Source organism: Gadus macrocephalus, chromosome 13 (genome assembly GCF_031168955.1).
Source record: "Gadus macrocephalus chromosome 13, ASM3116895v1".
NCBI lineage: Eukaryota > Metazoa > Chordata > Actinopteri > Gadiformes > Gadidae > Gadus > Gadus macrocephalus.
The window spans coordinates 2,849,891-2,867,390 of NC_082394.1; the positions used below are offsets into that span (position 1 = coordinate 2,849,891).

Below are 17,500 nucleotides of genomic sequence, written 5' to 3' on the forward strand. Positions count from 1 at the left end.
AGAGAGAGAGGGAAAGAGGGAGGGAAAGAGGGAGAGAGGGAAAGAGGGGCGTTACGCAAGCAGAGACACCGTGCCGAGAGCCCCTCTTTGATCCTCGCATCGGACAGATGCCACGCCGGCTCCGCCAGAACCACCGGACTCTCTCTCCCTGCGTCTCCGCCGGAGATCTGCTCCTCTGTGGCTCACCGCTCGTCCCTCTCTGCTGACGCCCCCCCCCCCCCCCTGCCTCCCTCTGCCTCCCGGTGTACGACGGCAGACCGGCACCACAGACCGGGAGCAGCGTGTCTCTTCAGGGGGAAGGATGAGTCCGGATGAAGGGGTCGCAGCGGTTCTTGAAGGTTGAGAGACCCTCACCCCGGGGGTGGGGGGGGGGTCGTCCGACCGGGTGGGCACCGGTGGGCTGTGTCTGAGTCCCGCAGTGCTGCCGAGTTGCAGGTTTTGAGGTGAGTTTGAGGTTCTTCTCGTTACCGCGGGTTCCTGCTGTACTTTGGGCTGCGGTTAGCGACTGCGGTTCATTCGTTTGTTCACTTTGTGATCGGGGGTCTGGATGATCGTACGTTTATCGTTTAGACGTACAGTATAGCATATAAATCACGTCAATCTGTATATGGCAGGTCCAGGTGTTTCAGTGAACGAAGCACTGTCCCAGTTTCTTTTTAAAGGTATGAATGAATTTATTCGCCGACACTCGCAATGATTGATGGAAACACTTTTGGGAATGATGACGGTGCGTGCCTGTGCCACAACAACTCACCCCGCCATCACCAATCGATCATTCCCATTGATCGGAGTTGCTCCGTGTTCCTGCATGACCTCCATGCTCACACACGTCTCTAACGAGCAACCAATCAACCGCTGCTCCGCTGTAACCACGGCAGTTCGATACACAGTCCACACAGCATGAATGAAGCGCGCGTGCAGGCGAAGGTTGAGCGAAGCTAAGAGGTCCTGCCCCGAGCGCTTTTTGTAATACAGTCGTACTCTGACTGTAAGCTAGGAGACTCCTGCGGCTGTTGTCTGTGTGTGGAGACAGATTGGGGGGGGGGTGGGGGGGGGGGGGGGGGGGGGGGTGAGGGGATGGAGGGGTGAATTAGGCACGGAACAAAGGCTGAAACATATCCCTCTGAGGACCTGGGGTCCTACAGGCGGGCGTCTAATGTGTCTGCCAGTCCGGCGTGGAGACAGGAAGTGAAGAGCTCTGGTCGTTTTTGTTTAGGGGGTTTCTTTCTGGTGAAGCATTGGTCTGAGTCGTCTTGTAACGCCGAACGGCCAGTCGTGGCTTCATCCCCATACAGCTGTGTGTGTTTGTGTGTGTGTGTGGTTGTGTGTGTTTGTGTGTGTGTGTGTGAACGCATGAGTGTCCGTTTATGTGAGTGTATGCGTTTGTGTGTACGTGTGTGCATGCATGTGAGTGTGTGTTTCTGTGTGTGTATGGGTACACGTGTCTGGGTGTGTGTGTGGTTGTACACATGTGAGTTTGTTTGTGTTTGTGTGTGTGTGTGTGTGTGTGTGTGTGTGGGTACACGTGTCTGTGTGTATGTGTGTGTGTACTCATGTGAGTGTGTATGAGTGGGAGAGTGTATGTGTGTGTACTCATGTGAGTGTGTGTGTGTAAGAGTGGGAGAGTGTATGTGTGTAGTGTACTCATGTGAGTGTGTATGTGTGTGTGTGTGTGTGTGTGTGTGTGTGTAAGAGTGGGAGTGTGTGTGTACTCATGCGTGTCAGCCATAGATTTCCACCCTAGGGAGAGGCACGGTGAGGTATCACCTTACAGAGCATCCCAATGTCCTGCAGCCGTGTTTAACAATCATCACATGAAAAGGAGAGAGTGGTTTGATCCCACACACACACTCACTCATAGACGTACTCACTCATAGTCACACCGACACGCATGCACACACACACACACACGCATACATAAATATACACAATCACAATCACACACACACACACACACACACACACACACACACACACACACACACACACACACACACACACACACACACACACACACACACACACACACACACACACACACACTGTGGTAACTCCATACGGCACGTGTTCCGTGCCCGCAAATATAAAACCCGGGGAACACCAACTGTGGTCGGTGTGTGATGTCACCCCCCGCGGTGACATCACACATGGGAGTGTCCACCCAGATGGACGATGGATGGCTCACCTCTACCAGTTGGTTCAGTCCGCTGTGTAGGCTGCTAGGCTGACCTATGTATCATCCATCACTGTAGGTCGCTGTAGGTCAATGTAGGCCAGGCTTTGCTCGACAGGGGGTCATGTCAAGAGAATTTGTCACGGCCCCAAAGGGATTCAAAGGCCACATTACATGACACCCCTCCCAACCCTAGACCCGGCGGCATGTGGCCCAGGAGGTAGAGCGGGCTGGCTGGTAACCGGGAGGTTGCTAGTTCGATCCCCGGCTCCTCCTAGCTGTCGAGGTGTTCCTGAGCAAGGCACCTCACCCTAACTGCTCCCAACGAGCTGACTGTCGCCTTGCGAGGCAATATTATAAAGCACTTTTTGGTTGGAAAAGCGCTGTATAAATGCAGTCCGTTAACCATCCACCCCCAAAGAGCAAGGGAAAACAAACTCAATGCTCTCGCAAGAAGCCTTTGGGGGGGGACGCAGAAAGAGCGATCCCTCCTTCCAGTGTGTGTTGGCACTTCCACGTGTGGCGCCGTGGCCGCGTGCTCCTTAAAACCTCTCCATCACTCTCCCTCTGCCGCGAGCCAGGATCGATGAGGAAGCTGTTGAAGGCATTACCGGAGACCCAGTAGGGTGCCGGGATCCCAGTCCCTCTCTGGTGGCACGCCTAAGACAGACGCTGTTCAGCTCCTCGCTCACTTATCATTCTCATGTTCGGCGCGCGCGGAGGACGTTGATTTAGTTTCTCTTTTTTATCTACTTCACAGACGTGCGCTCCAGCTGGGAAAAGGTTTTGCTTAAAAAAATGATGACTCTGTCTTTGGCGGCCGCTGATGTTGTGAGCGGCCAATCGCCAGAGGAAAAAAAACTTAGCCGCTTAGTCATTTAGCTGGAGCTTTTATCCAAAGGGACATTTGGTGGATTCAGATACATGTTATTAAGGCGAAGGGAGGGGTTGGACAGTACAGACACATGTCACTAAGGAGCAGGCAGGGGTAGATAGTACAGATACATGTCATTAAGATGCAGGTAGGGGTAGATAGTACAGATACATGTCAAAGATGCAGGGAGGGGTTAGACAGTACAGATTCATGTCATTAAGGAGCAGGTAATTGTTAGAAAGTACAGATACATGTCATCAAGATCCATGGAGGGGTTAAACAATACAGATTCATGTCATTAAGGCAAAGGGAGGGGTTCCCACAAACAATGTGTTAGATAAGGTGATGGGGTTTGCCGTCAGACCTGGAGGGGGCTGCCTAACCACAATGTCAAAATAACAACAAGAAAAGTCCAAGAATTTGTGCAATTTTAACTATAAAGATATTTTAACTGTGCCAAACAACATTTTCTAAATAACAACTGAAACTAGAACAGTCAAAGAATTTGGGCAATTTTAACTTTTAAAAGAATCCCAACCATGGGTTGGTAGTCCAACACCCTAACCACTATACTATCATGCAGCCTGCAGTCTTGAATAAGAGCTTATTTTGGGGAATAAAGTCCTTGTGATTTCTGGAGCTTAAAATAGTATCTGGGTGCCCTGGGAGTCTCCGCCCAGACTCTGAGGGGAGTGAGGAGGAATGAATGGGTGTAGCCTCCGTGTTTGGACTAAATTGCCCCCGAAAATGTCACTCTTGGTTTCTCTCAAAGTCCACACTTAGCCTGATGGGACCGCCACACAAAACATCACGTTGTGTTGTGTTGTGTTGGGACCCTTCTCATGTGTTAACTGGCTCCTGCTTTGATTTGGTGTACGGTGTTGTGATGAGTTGTGATGTGGTTTGTGTGTGTTTTGTTGTGGTGGTGCCGTGTTGTTTTGTGTTGTTGAGTAAGGGCTGCGATGTCCCGTGTTATGTTTGTTGTGTCGTGTCATGATGTGTTGCATCACGTTGTAGTACTGTGTGTAGCAACGGGATGTGTCTTGATGTGAACTGTCTCCCGTCGTATTCCGTTACGTTTCGCTGTGTTGCATGTTTGCTGTCTTCAGTTGTGATGTGGTTTGTGTGTTGTGTTGCGTTGTCTTGTGATGCCTTGGCAGCGTGTGTTGCATCGTGCGCCGCTCTGTGCTCCGTTGGGTTGATTTGCGTCATCTTGTGTTGAGGGTCTGCGTTTTGTTTGTCATGTCATGACGTGTTGCATCATGTCGCCGTGCACGGTAACAGGATTTCTCGTTATGTCTACTTTCTCCTGTCGTCTTTCGTTCAGTTGTGTTGTGATGCGCTGTCATGAGTTGTGTCCTCTTTTGTCGAGTGTCTGTCTTATTGTATGTCTGATGTGTCACGTCATGATGTGTTGCATCATGTCATTGTGCGTAGTAAAAAGAATTTCTCGTTATGTTTTAGGGCCCGACCGATTTATCGGCCTGCCGATTTAATCGGCCGATTATAGCCTTTTTGAAAATAATCGGCATCGGCCAAAAAGACGCCGATTACAACAGATTTTTTTTTTACAAATTTTTTTTATAAATGTTATTGCGATTAGTATCCTGCAGATTGCGCTCCTACTCGCCTTGCTAACTAACAACTTTAGCTGGAGTAAAAAAGAGGAGATTGAATTTTACCGTACAACATGAAAGCACGCTCGCTCAGGCAGCTGCGCGCTCACCTCACCAATGCACACAAGACGTGTTGTTTGAGCATGTTGTGCCTGTTTTTCTTTAGGTCCCAGGCCATGTTAATTTGTTATACTGTAGACTCTAACGGTGAGACCATACTGCTCAGCACGCACGTGTTAGTCACTGCTCACGAGCGCAGCACATTGGGAGTTAGTTATTTATTTTACATTTTACATTACACTAATTTTTGACTGTAAATGTATTCTAAAACACTCAAAGGTTCTGCATTCAATTCACATATTCGTCAAAAGTGTTTAAAGTATATTTAAGGTATCAAAAACTACGTTTTATATATATATATATATATATATTATTATTTTTTTTTTTTAATCGGCCGATTAAATCGTAATCGTATTTTTTCTCTGAAAATAATCGGCATCGGCATCGGCACTCAAAAATCAATATCGGTCGGGCCCTATTATGTTTACCATGCTCTGTTGTGTTGTGTTTTCTAGTGTTGTGTTGTGTGATTGTAGTTGTGTGCAGCCTGCTTCCCTACATCTGTCCCCGGGACACAGGGTTTACCTCAGACCAGTGTAACGGTTACATAACCTCTCGTCTGCAGGGTCCGGCTATTTTAGAAGCCGGCTGATATATTCAGCGTTGGAGTACTCTGCATTATTCTGCGAGGTACGAGTTTAATTTTATTGTCGAGGAACATTCAAGGCTTGGGCTCAGTGCAACCAGGGAAACTTGTAAACCTGCTTTATGCTGCTGTACATCCATTTAATTCAATTAATTTGAGTCGATTGCAGAACAAGCAGTAATGTGGATAAAAGGCTTTTTTTTTTAATGGCCTTTCATCCAAATACGAAAAACCCTCGTATATGTTTGCTTGTGTTTGTGTTGGGAGATTCTGGGCAACGCAGGAGCGTTTAGAAATGGGGTAATTTGAAGTTTATATTTAGCCTCTGGTCGTACAGGATGACTTAGAATAATAGCATTGATCTTTAAACCGATCGAGGATGAAAAATCTTTAAAAGTAATATTATTTAGTGTTCTGTACTACTGTACTCTACAGTATATAGTAATGGTACACTGGTGCAACTAATGTTACTAATTAGGAGCGAATAGGGCCGCTTGTCATGGAGTTTTAACTTGATTACCAAGCCAGTTTTTACCAGAGCGGATCCATGGCTAATTGGCACAGTTGTCGCTGTATGTTGCCAGCTCAGACCTCCCGCTCAGTGACTAACAAGACACAACCCTCTGTAAAAGGAAATCTATTATCAAATTCTTCCTTCTCACACGGATCCGATGTGATCGAACGTCGACTTTGGTGGAAGTGAACACGGCGGGAGCCATATTCATTGGGCAGACTAATTTGTAACTAAACTAGTTAAAATTTGTAAATTACAAGTACTGCAATTTCTGCGTTGACCCATATCCAGGATGCACACACACACACACACACACACACACACACACACACACACACACACACACACACACACACACACACACACACACACACACACACGGCACACAATCAGACACAGAGACACAGAAACACAGACAGACAGACGCGCACACACAGCCTCTATAGGTGATGGCAGTGTGAGAGCCCGACAGAACGCTGTAACCTGATTGAGTCTGAATGCATGATGGATGTTCTCGACTGGCTGGTCAATTCGATTAGCATGGATCTGTTCTGGAAGAACCCAGGGCTGCCCCTCTGGGGGGTCCCCAGGCGAGGGTCCAGGGTGTAGGGCTGAAGAGCTCAGAGGAGAGGCACTACTACTGGCTCGTCACTCAGCTCAGGCTCTGGTCCAAGCCGACTTAAAGTGGATGTTAAAGGATGCCTACAGGTTAGGCTGCAGAGTCAGACATCGAACCCAGAACCTGAAAGACTCTGGGTTTGATCCCCAATGTCTGACTCTGCATCCTGGTAGCCCTATAATCCACTAGGGAACTACCAGGATCTTAGAACACTGTTTCACCTAGTCTTCCAATACCAGTGTCTTATAAATCTATTGTAGAAACCAGTGTCTTATAACACTTTTGTAGAAACCACCAGTGGCATATAACACTTTTGTAGAAACCAGTGTCTTATAACACTATTGTAGAAACCAGTGTCTTATAACTCTATTGTGGAAACCAGTGTCTTATAACACTATTGTGGAAACCACCAGTGTCATATAACACTTTTGTAGAAACCAGTGTCTTATAACACTATTCAAACTAGTGTTCCAACACCATTGTAGTAGCCAGTGTCTTTTAACTATTCAAACTAGTCCTCTGATTCCAAGCCTTGAGGCCAAATTTAATAATAGACGTTTGACATTTCCTGCCAATGACCTCATGAATCTGTACATCTGTGCATGTTGAACAATTAGTTTCTGTGTGTGTGTGTGTGTGTGTGTGTGTGTGTGTGTGTGTGTGTGTGTGTGTGTGTGTGTGTGTGTGTGTGTGTGTGTGTGTGTGTGTGTGTGTGTGTGTGTGTGTGTGTGTGTTAATCTTCTGCCTGTGCCCTGACCCCCTATGTCATCATGTGATCTGCGCTGCAGAGCAGGAAGAATCACAGATAAGCTCCGTTTTGCCACTAGCTGCCAAATCTATAAATTAGATCAGGACTCGGCAATAAAGTCCAGCTAGTTTAGCAGCATCGAGGAAACTGAATTACTGAGAAAATGAGCTAGTTCCTTCTCCTTATCTACTGCCATCCAAGGAGAAAACCTAATGTATGACTTTGAGAAACGGAAGACACTAACAAACTTCTTACGATGAGGCAGACTTTGTTCCCAAATTGGGGTTGCGACCGCAACGCACCCTACCTAAAGACTGAGGACGCAGTAAAAAAAAGGCTGTTTTAAAAGTATATAAATTTGATGATACCAGCATTTAAAACATTTACATTTAGGCCGTTTAGCAGACGATTTTATCCAGAGCGAGTTACAATCAGTACATTTGTCAGAAGAAGAGAAACAACAATATATCTCTGTCCGTACAGAAGGATGTTCTTAGAACCAAGTGCCAAGCACTTAAGGTCAATCCATTCCCTGAAATAAAAAAAATGGAATATTTGACGATTAAGAAACCGTAAAAAAAAAACACAGTTCCAAGTTTTCTAACAAAGAGCATGCGGTTTGGACAAAAGACAATCCCTCCAGCAGTTCCCCTGAGCTCCGTGGTAGGGGTGGACAGGCCGAGGGGGGGGGTAAAGGATCCCCTGGTGTGTGGGTGTGTTCCGGGCACACAGTCGGAGCAGCAGCCTCCTTCCTCTGGCTGATTACAGGGCTCCGGTGGTCTCTGTGGTGGAACGCTAGACGCTAGGCGGAGGACAGGTTAGGAGAGGAGGAGGAGGAGGAGGAGGAGGAGGAGGAGGAGGAGGAAGATGAGGATGAGGAAGGTCTTATACAAACGTCGGCAGAGGCTTAACCTCTGGGGGTGGGGCGGGGGGGCAGAGGGCGATGAGGTTACCGTGGAAAGATCACAGCGTGAGTCACTGTGTGTGTGTGTGTGTGTGTGTGTGTGTGTGTGTGTGTGTGTGTGTGTGTGTGTGTGTGTGTGTGTGTGTGTGTGTGTGTGTGTGTGTGTGTGTGTGTGTGTGTGTGTGTGTGTCATACAAATTCAAAAGCCATACCCAATTACCCACAAAGAAAGTGATCTTGCGCACACATACAGTACATGCACACAGCTACACACTCACGCACACATACCTAATCTCAAAGAGTGAGATTACGGAAGTGAGCAGAGCAGAGAGGGATGAAAAGAGGAGTGCACACACACACACACACACACACACACACACACACACACACACACACACACACACACGCACTCACATACAATCACACACACACACACACGCGCACTCACATACAATCACACACACACAGACACACACACAGACACAGACACCCCCACACACACACACACACACACACACACACACACACACACACACACACACACACACACACAGAGACACACAGAGACACACGCGCACTCACAGACACACACACGCGCACTCACATACAATCACACACACACAGACACACACACACAGAGACACACACACACACACACACACACACACACACACACACACACACACTCACACTCTCTCTCTCCCTTGAAGACGGCTTGCAGCCTAAATGTTATTACAGTAAGCTGCATCACAGCTGTAAGTGTGATGCAAGCATGTCTGAGACAGCAAGCCGATGGTTTAGCGCCGTCAGTCGGGGAAAGTCTTCGTCAGGCTTCACCATCCTTGTCCTTGCGTTCTGACCGGGTTGTAGTCAGGTAAGGAAAAACTAGAGGATGACATCTCCTTCATCAATTCAAACATTCGGAATTCCGAATGCAGTGGTCTAATTCCTGATGCATCGTAAAAAAATTATTCTGTTGACAATAATGTTGCAAAGATGTTTTTGGGTTGGGTTTGTCTGTTCTGTGTTTGGGTCAGGATTGTGTTGCTGCTCCATTGGTGAGCCGCGGTGTGTGTGTATTCCTTCTGTGTATCCATCTTGTATACTGTTTAGAAAGAGACGGTTGGATGGGATTCAAAAGACACGAGAGACCACATGTTCATCCGTTGTGTTTATGTATATCAGTGCCGTGTGTGTGTGTGTGTGTGTGTGTGTGTGTGTGTGTGTGTGTGTGTGTGTGTGTGTGTGTGTGTGTGTGTGTGTGTGTGTGTGTGTGTGTGTGTGTGTGTGTGTGTGTGTGTGTGTGTGTGTGTGTGTGTGTGCGTGCGTGCATGAAAAAGATGAATCCAAAATATGAAAGCTATCTCTGGTAATAAACCAAATCTATTAGCTCGACAGCGCTGCTATCTCCAAAGGACCGGCCCAGATGCGTGTGCTACTCCGCGGTCGGCTGGGCCGCGTTCCAACACATCCGTCGGCACCACTTCCTGCTAGTCTGCAGCGCGTGTCTGACGCCAGCCTCAGGGGGGGGGGCGAAGAGGTCGCAGGCCGTAATCCCCTGCCGCGCGGCCAGGCGCGTGTTAGCGTAGCGCCGGGCGTGCGTTAGCGTAGCGCCGGGCGCGCGTTAGCGTTAGCCAAGTCCCTGCGATTCGAAATGCCCGGCTGCCCCTCGCCAAATGATGTCATCCTGTCGGCCAGAGATGACCTTGCTGTGTTTCCTAGTGTGGGGGGGGGGGGGGGGGGGGAATCACAGGGAGACCAGTTACAGACTGGGTCAGTCCTGCTGTACCCGCTTCCCTACATACAACTGTGTTCTGTCTGTGTTATTTCATGAGATGATCGGTGTTCAATTCATGACCGTATGTTTCCAGCTTAACTCAATTTTTTCGTTCCTAATACGATTCAGATGCCTGATCTTGAGTATCGGCCGATACTCAAGATCTATACCGATACAGCATCTAGCATTATCACTACTGAAAGCGCTTGTTCCTAATGAAGGGTTCTCTTCACATAGACATAGCATACTCGCAGATACCCGATGCTGAATTTTTATCGGCATCGTAACAACTCTAATCTCAACCAAAATCAAGTCCTGCTGAACGGCACCTCATGGATGACGTGTTTGTTAATAACATTTAATATTCAACCTTGATTGAATCAGATTTGTCTCACAGAGGTTGAGCCCCTCTTCTGCAGGAGAGACCTGATACTTTGCCCAAATCCGTTTATCCAAACAAGGTTGGTGTTTCCAGGGTAAAGAGTGGGCTGAGCTTGAAGCAGACGTTATGGTGTGAACATTATCATGCATGGTCGGTCGGCCTCTGGGCGTAGTGGTGAAGGTGTTTACGCTGGAGGTTGTGTACAGCACGGAGCTGCTCAGTGTGCCGCAGGCCTGACATTAGACGGCTCCTCTGGACGCCGGCTGCAGTCCGGGCTCCCTGGCTCTTCAACGCTCGCGTCGGGTTTGGTTTCTGATTTTGTTTATTGAGGAGGAAAACCGTCTCCCCTCTGTCGCCCGTGTGTAGAGTCGACCCTGTGGTCATGAAGCAGTAAACACTGGAAACATGACATTCAAAGTACGCCTTTATTTGTTTTTCATTCCTCTTCTTCTCCTATTGACTAATCATTCAGTGCAGGACGCAGGAAGAATACTTGCCGTCTGTTTCTCTCTGTCTCCCACTCTATCATATCATATTCTCTGTCTTTCTCCCACTCCTTCCCTCCCTGCCTCCCTCTCACTCTTCCACTCCGCTTTCAGAACCAGAACTTACAACCTCCATTATTAATGGCTTCTCTCCCCCCCCCCTCTTCCCCGCTCTGGTTTTTTTTCCTCTCCTTCCAGGCGGATCATCTCCCAGGACGTCCGACGAGCGGCGCGGTGAACCAGAAGCCCTGAAGCGTCCATGATGTCCCGGAGTCGATCGAGCGGGGGTGGCTCCTCCAGCCTCCCCCAGTCCTCCAGCCTCCCCCTCCCCACCAGCTCCGTCTCCCCCAAGATAGACGCCGTCCGGCAGCAGCAGCAGCAGCAGCAGCAGTACACCCCCCTGCCTGCCCACCTGGCCGCTCAGCTCCAGCGCGCCAGGAGCCGCTCGTTCTACGGCTCGTCTCCGTCGTCGGCGTCGACCACGCCCTCGGCGGTGGACGTTCTCCAGAGAGCCGCTCTGAAGAACCAGCTCCTGCAGGAGCAGCAGCAGCAGCAGCAGAAGGGCCTCCCCGCTGCTGCTGGGAAGGCTGGTGGTGGTGGTGGTGGTGGTGGTGGTGGTGGAGGTGGTGGGGGTGGTGGTGGGGCCGGGCGGCCTCAGAGAGCCACAGGGACGCGCTCGGCCTACAGCAGCCCCCAGGTACCCAAGAGGGAGGTACCGCGCACCAAGGACACCTTGGACCTCCGCGGGGGGTCCCTCCCCCAGAAGAGCCTGCGGGGAGAGGACCACCAGACCAGGAGGAACACCAACCAGAACTGGACCTTCGGGAAGTACCGGCTCCGGAGCGTGGACAACGCGGACAGCGCGGACCCGTCGGCGGCGTCCCGCGGCGTCCTGGCCCAGTCGTCGGCGCCACCGCCGCCGCCCCAGTGCCGGGCCGGGAACGGGAACGAGACGCCCCCCGGGGGGAGGAGACACAGCCACAAGGAGAGCGGCAACCTGCTGGCCAACCAGACGGGGGCCGTCAACATGGCCGCTGTCGCCCCCTTCAGGTTCAGGTGAGCACCGCGCTTCACCTGGTGCATCAATGATCCTGCTGCTGCTATACTCATAATGAGATCATAACGATGATGATTATAATAATAATACTACTGCTATACTCATAATGAGATGATAATGATGAGGATAATAATACTGCTACTACTACTGCTATACTCATAATGAGATCATAATGATGAGGATAATAATACTACTACTACTACTGCTATACTCATAATGATGATGATAATAATACTACTACTACTACTACTGGTGGTGGTTAGTGAGGTCCCCACTTCACTTTAGGCGTCTTTGATTGTTATTAATTATTATTATTCTTCATGTTTAACCTCTGTTTTCCTTTTATTCCTAGTCTGTTTTACATAGTTTTGAATGATGACTATATGCTCTGTAAGGTGACCTTGGGTGTCTTGAAAGGCGCCTCTAAATTAAATGTATTATTATTATTATTATTACTACTACTACTGCTATACTCATAATGAGATCATAATGATGAGGATAATAATACCTCTACTACTACTACTACTACTACTATACTCATAATGAGATCATAATGATGATGATAATAATACTACTACTACTATACTCAATGAGATCATAATGATGATGATAATACTACTACTACTACTACTACTGTTAAACTCATAATGAGGTTAACGAGGATGATTACACTACTACTGTAATACTCATAAGGCTGATGTTGACATTGATAATTCTACTACTGCTTTACTTATAATTGGGCTAAAAGTAATGATTATGATAATACTACTAATGAGGATTCGTCATCATCATCATCATCCTCATCATCATCATCATCATCATCCTCATCATCATCATCATCATCAGAATAGTAATTAGTTAATTGTTATTTCACGAAGGGTTATGTGAGTTCAGCAGGCTCATCATCATAATCATCATCATCATCATCATCATCATCATCGTCATCTGTAATGATAATTAGTTAATTGTTGTCTGATGAAGGGTTGTGTGTGTTCAGCAGGCTCCAAGTGACCGAGGAGACCGACCCCTCTGTGGATGACCTGAGTGACTGCTCCTCAGACTCCATGGAGGTCTGCTGTGAGGACCTGGGTGAGAACCACACCACGCCAACATCTGGAGCTGGTCCACCTACGATCAATATACACTGATACATCTAGTACCAATATAGAACCACACAATACCTCTAGTACCATTATATAACCACACAATACCTCTAGTACCAATATAGAACCACACAATACATCTAGTACCAATATAGAACCACACAATACATCTAGTACCAATATAGAACCACACAATACATCTAGTACCAATATAGAACCACACCAATACATCTAGTACCAATATAGAACCACACAATACATCTAGTACCAATATAGAACCACACAATACCTCTAGTACCAATATAGAACCACACAATACATCTAGTACCAATATAGAACCACACAATACATCTAGTACCAATATAGAACCACACAATACATCTAGTACCAATATAGAACCACACTAATACATCTAGTACCAATATAGAACCACACAATACCTCTAGTACCAATATAGAACCACACAATACATCTAGTACCAATATAGAACCACACAATACATCTAGTACCAATATAGAACCACACAATACATCTAGTACCAATATAGAACCACACAATACATCTAGTACCAATATAGAACCACACAATACATCTAGTACCAATATAGAACCACACAATACATCTAGTACCAATATAGAACCACACAATACATCTAGTACCAATATAGAACCACACAATACCTCTAGTACCAATATAGAACCACACAATACATATAGTACCAATATAGAACCACACAATACCTCTAGTACCAATATAGAACCACACTCATGCATCTAGTACCAATATAGAACCACACTCATGCATCTAAAACCAATATATATATGTATCTATATATATATCTATAGATACATATATATATATATATATATATATATATATATATATATATATATATATACAATACATCTAGTAACAATATATTACAAGACAATTAATCTTGTAACAATATATAACACCAAAATAAATCTACTAACAATATACACACCTCTACATCTCTTACAAAATACATATTGTATATATATATATATATATATATATATATATACACAATACATCTAGTAACACTTTTGAACAGTTTATTACCAATGTATAGTGTATAAATATTTTCTATCAGAAACACCTTAGTCTAGCATGAGGCTGTAGTGGTAGCTATAGTCTTAGCTATATGGGTTAGCTATGGCTAGCCGCTGATGAAGCCTGCTTTCAGGGCAGCTGTCAGGTCCATCAGACCTCAATAGCCGTTTGTGGAGACGTGTATTCCACTGTTCTGTACCATAATCCAAAGCATGTGTGGGAAAATATTTGTTCTTGGCAGTCATCGACACACACACACACACACACACACAAGCACACACACACACACACAAGCACACACAGACACACACAAACTCACGCACACACACACACACACACACACACACACACACACACACATACATACACACACAAGCACACACACACAGGCACATACACGTGCAAGAGCACGCGAACACATACACTCTTGCATGCACATGCACACACACACACACGCAAAGACACACACACACACACACAATGCTTCCCTCATTCCGTACGTGATAAATATCCACTCTGCGGCTCTCTGCATTAAAATAGTTGTAACACTAAAAATCCCCCTTATAAATCACTCTAGGCTATGAGCAGGACTCCAGCTATTACATCGTACCTGTCAGGCAGTGTAGCATGTTGACAGCATGGTGCCAAGAACCGGTGGACTGAATGTAAATCTTCCTGCGTAGCGGCTAGCCATCGGAGGCCAGACACCGAGATGTGTCGCAGTATATTTAGTGTTAAGATGTCTTACTAATGGGTTAGGGTAGTGTAGTGTAGAGGGAGTTCAGCTCACTTCTGATGAAACGCACCGTGTGCTCCATGAACAACACCCTTCCCAGAAAGAGAATGATTCAGTATGTTTATATGTTGCGTGCGTATCCAGAGTATGTGTCTATACACGCTGTCCAGTAGATTTACATAACGACTGACACATAAAGGTAGGAGGCTTGTATGAGATGCCCTTAATGTTCAGCTGGGATGGTAGATTAATGATTAAAGTTAATGTTTAAGTATGTTTATGTTACGTTGCATATGCAGAGTATGTATGTATATATCCATAACCACCGTCCAGTAGATTGGACACATAAAGGTCGGAGACGTCTTGCATGTCTGAGATGTCTTCAATGTTGATAGGAGTGATAGGAGATTAATGATTGATGTTAATGTTTTTCTCACTAACATTACATTAACATTACATTAACAAGGGATACGGCCATCCGACGTCCACAGTAGATCACCAGACCCTAAGAGATTAATGACGCTCTAAGTGGAAGATAATTATGCAGTTAGTTACCACCACCGTGACGATGGCGACTTCACAGCATTTAGCGGTTTGCTTTGGTCAGCATGAGGATGTTGTGTTTAATTGATTATCTAGCAGTTATGGATTATGATGTTTACATTTAATTGTCGTACTTGGATTGTTGCTTTCTTTTTTAATTGTATTTTTCAGGGTTGAAAAGTAACGAATAAATACGGTTTAAAATATGAACTCAAAAGCAAAAGGTTGTTTCCTACGAACAGTGTAGCGCTATTTTAGAGGACTCTAAATGGGTTTTTAATTATCCTAATGACTTTGAAGAGCTAAAAGGACCTGACATACTCCTTTGGGGGAGGGAGGGAGTGAGAGAAAGAGAGGGAGAGGTAGAGGAAGGGAGGGAGAGGGAGAGAGCGAGAGAGAAGAACCCAGTGACTTGGCACTGTGTGTAAGTATGGACAGATGTGAAACAGAGAGATAGAGTGCTCTGCTGAGGGGATAGGTTTTCACCTCCTGTCTGGCAGATCTTCTCCTTGTCCCAAAGGATAGCCATTTAGGGGCGCGGCTAACAACCTGGGGGGGGGGGGGGCGTGTCTAACCACTAAGGGGGCGTGGCTCAATGGCCACAGAGAGATGTGTCACCTGGCATTTGACCTCAGCTAGTTCTGTGTTGGCGCCAGGGAGGAATGTTGCAATGGCAGTTAATGTGAGCCATTCTGTCCAAACATCTGTGCTGGTGAACATAAGGTGCGGTGAAAGGCCTTGTGTGTTCCTGTGAGCGCAGGAAGGAGGATTCTCCATAAGACGCACCTTTTCATCCCCCGAGATCAAAGGGAAACTGAGTTAGATGAATGCCAATGCATTACGTTGATCCATGTGGTGAGGTTTACACACACAAACAGGATGCAGCTTTTATTTCTTTATTTTAATTTCATCTGACACACGTTTGTACTTCAAACGGTTGGATCGACGGCGGTTCGGATCGACTCACACGTCGAGGGGGGGTGGGGGGGGGGGGGGTTGTTGGACGAGGAAAAGAAGAAATGAGAAAAGAGCAAAAAGAAAAGAGAAGTCAAAAGTATTGTCATGTGTCTTTTACAATATCCTGCTGCTGCCACGCCCCCTTTCTCACCTCCCCACACGATGACCTCACCGGTGAGGAGGTGCTCTTCGTCTCCTCGGTTACCGTCGGCTCTGCGGCTCTCCACACCGCTCACATCCAGACGGGTGGACGGGTGGACGTGTGGACGGACGTGCATCGGGGCAGCCGACACCAAGCCCCCTGCGCTGGCTCTCGTCAACATGTGGACGTCCCCGGTGGCGTTACTTTATACATCGCGTCACGGTCGTCACGGCAACACGGCGGCAGCTGGCCGGCTGCAGAATGATTACACACTTTGTCCGGAGGAATGTACGCCGCACAGCTGTGTTACTGTCGCCAGCACCAAACCGTTACTTAAACGTACACACTGTGTGTGTGTGTGTGTGTGTGTGTGTGTATATGTGTGTGTGTGTCAGAGTGAGAGAGGATGTATAAGTGTCTGTGTGTATCTGTGTGTATGCACGTACACACTAGTACCTCCTTGCACACAAACACACACTTACTCGAACAGACACACACTTATGCTGACACACACGGCACATGTACACGGTCACACGTACACACAGTCACACACACTCTTTAACAGTCCCTGTGAGAGAGAGTGAGCGTGAGTGAGAAAGGGGCCCAGATGTTTTGAGAAACTCGAGGCTGGATCCATCTCCACCCTCTGGCCTCCTGGGGAAGGGTGGCCCTCCACCTCGTCCATTAGCTCTGAACATGTAACAGAGTGTCGAGCCAGGACACGACTTCACCCCGCCACCACGACGACCCACCCGGCCTGACGCCGCTGATACAAACCAGACCGCTCAGACGACGGAAGAACAAATTATCCGGCCTCAAAATCAGCCTCTGAAGCTTGAGCGAATGTTTAGTGGAAAAACAGCATGTCTCGAGTCCGGTCTTCTCTGCGCGTCGAGTCAATGTTTCACGACAGCTCGGCCCAGAACACACTGTTTGCTCCGTGCGTCAGCTGCTCGGGTCGACTCCGTCCGTCTGTTTTCCCTCGGATCAGGGTTGCGTGTGTTCGCCAGATCCACTGGTGTAGAAGTGAAACAAATGAATGAATGAATCGCGTCACCGCTGCTGAGCCTCGATGAACCGCCCTACCGCC

The 17,500-nt window shown here is 47.2% G+C and overlaps 1 protein-coding gene across 3 annotated transcripts in view; it reads left to right on the top strand.

Annotated features, from left to right (window-relative positions):
- Positions 1 to 6: 6 nt before the first annotated feature.
- The window catches only part of nav1b (neuron navigator 1b), a 70,047-nt gene continuing 52,553 nt past the window's right edge, over positions 7 to 17,500 (top strand). For 2 of the 3 annotated variants that reach the window (XM_060069050.1, XM_060069052.1), the window contains exons 1-3: positions 7 to 443; positions 10,997 to 11,854; positions 12,853 to 12,944. In XM_060069050.1, coding sequence (XP_059925033.1) covers positions 11,058 to 11,854; positions 12,853 to 12,944 — 889 coding nt within the window. In that variant the 5' untranslated portion in view covers positions 7 to 443; positions 10,997 to 11,057. The remainder of the gene's footprint in view (positions 444 to 10,996; positions 11,855 to 12,852; positions 12,945 to 17,500) is intronic. The other variant, XM_060069051.1, reaches the window with a different exon arrangement.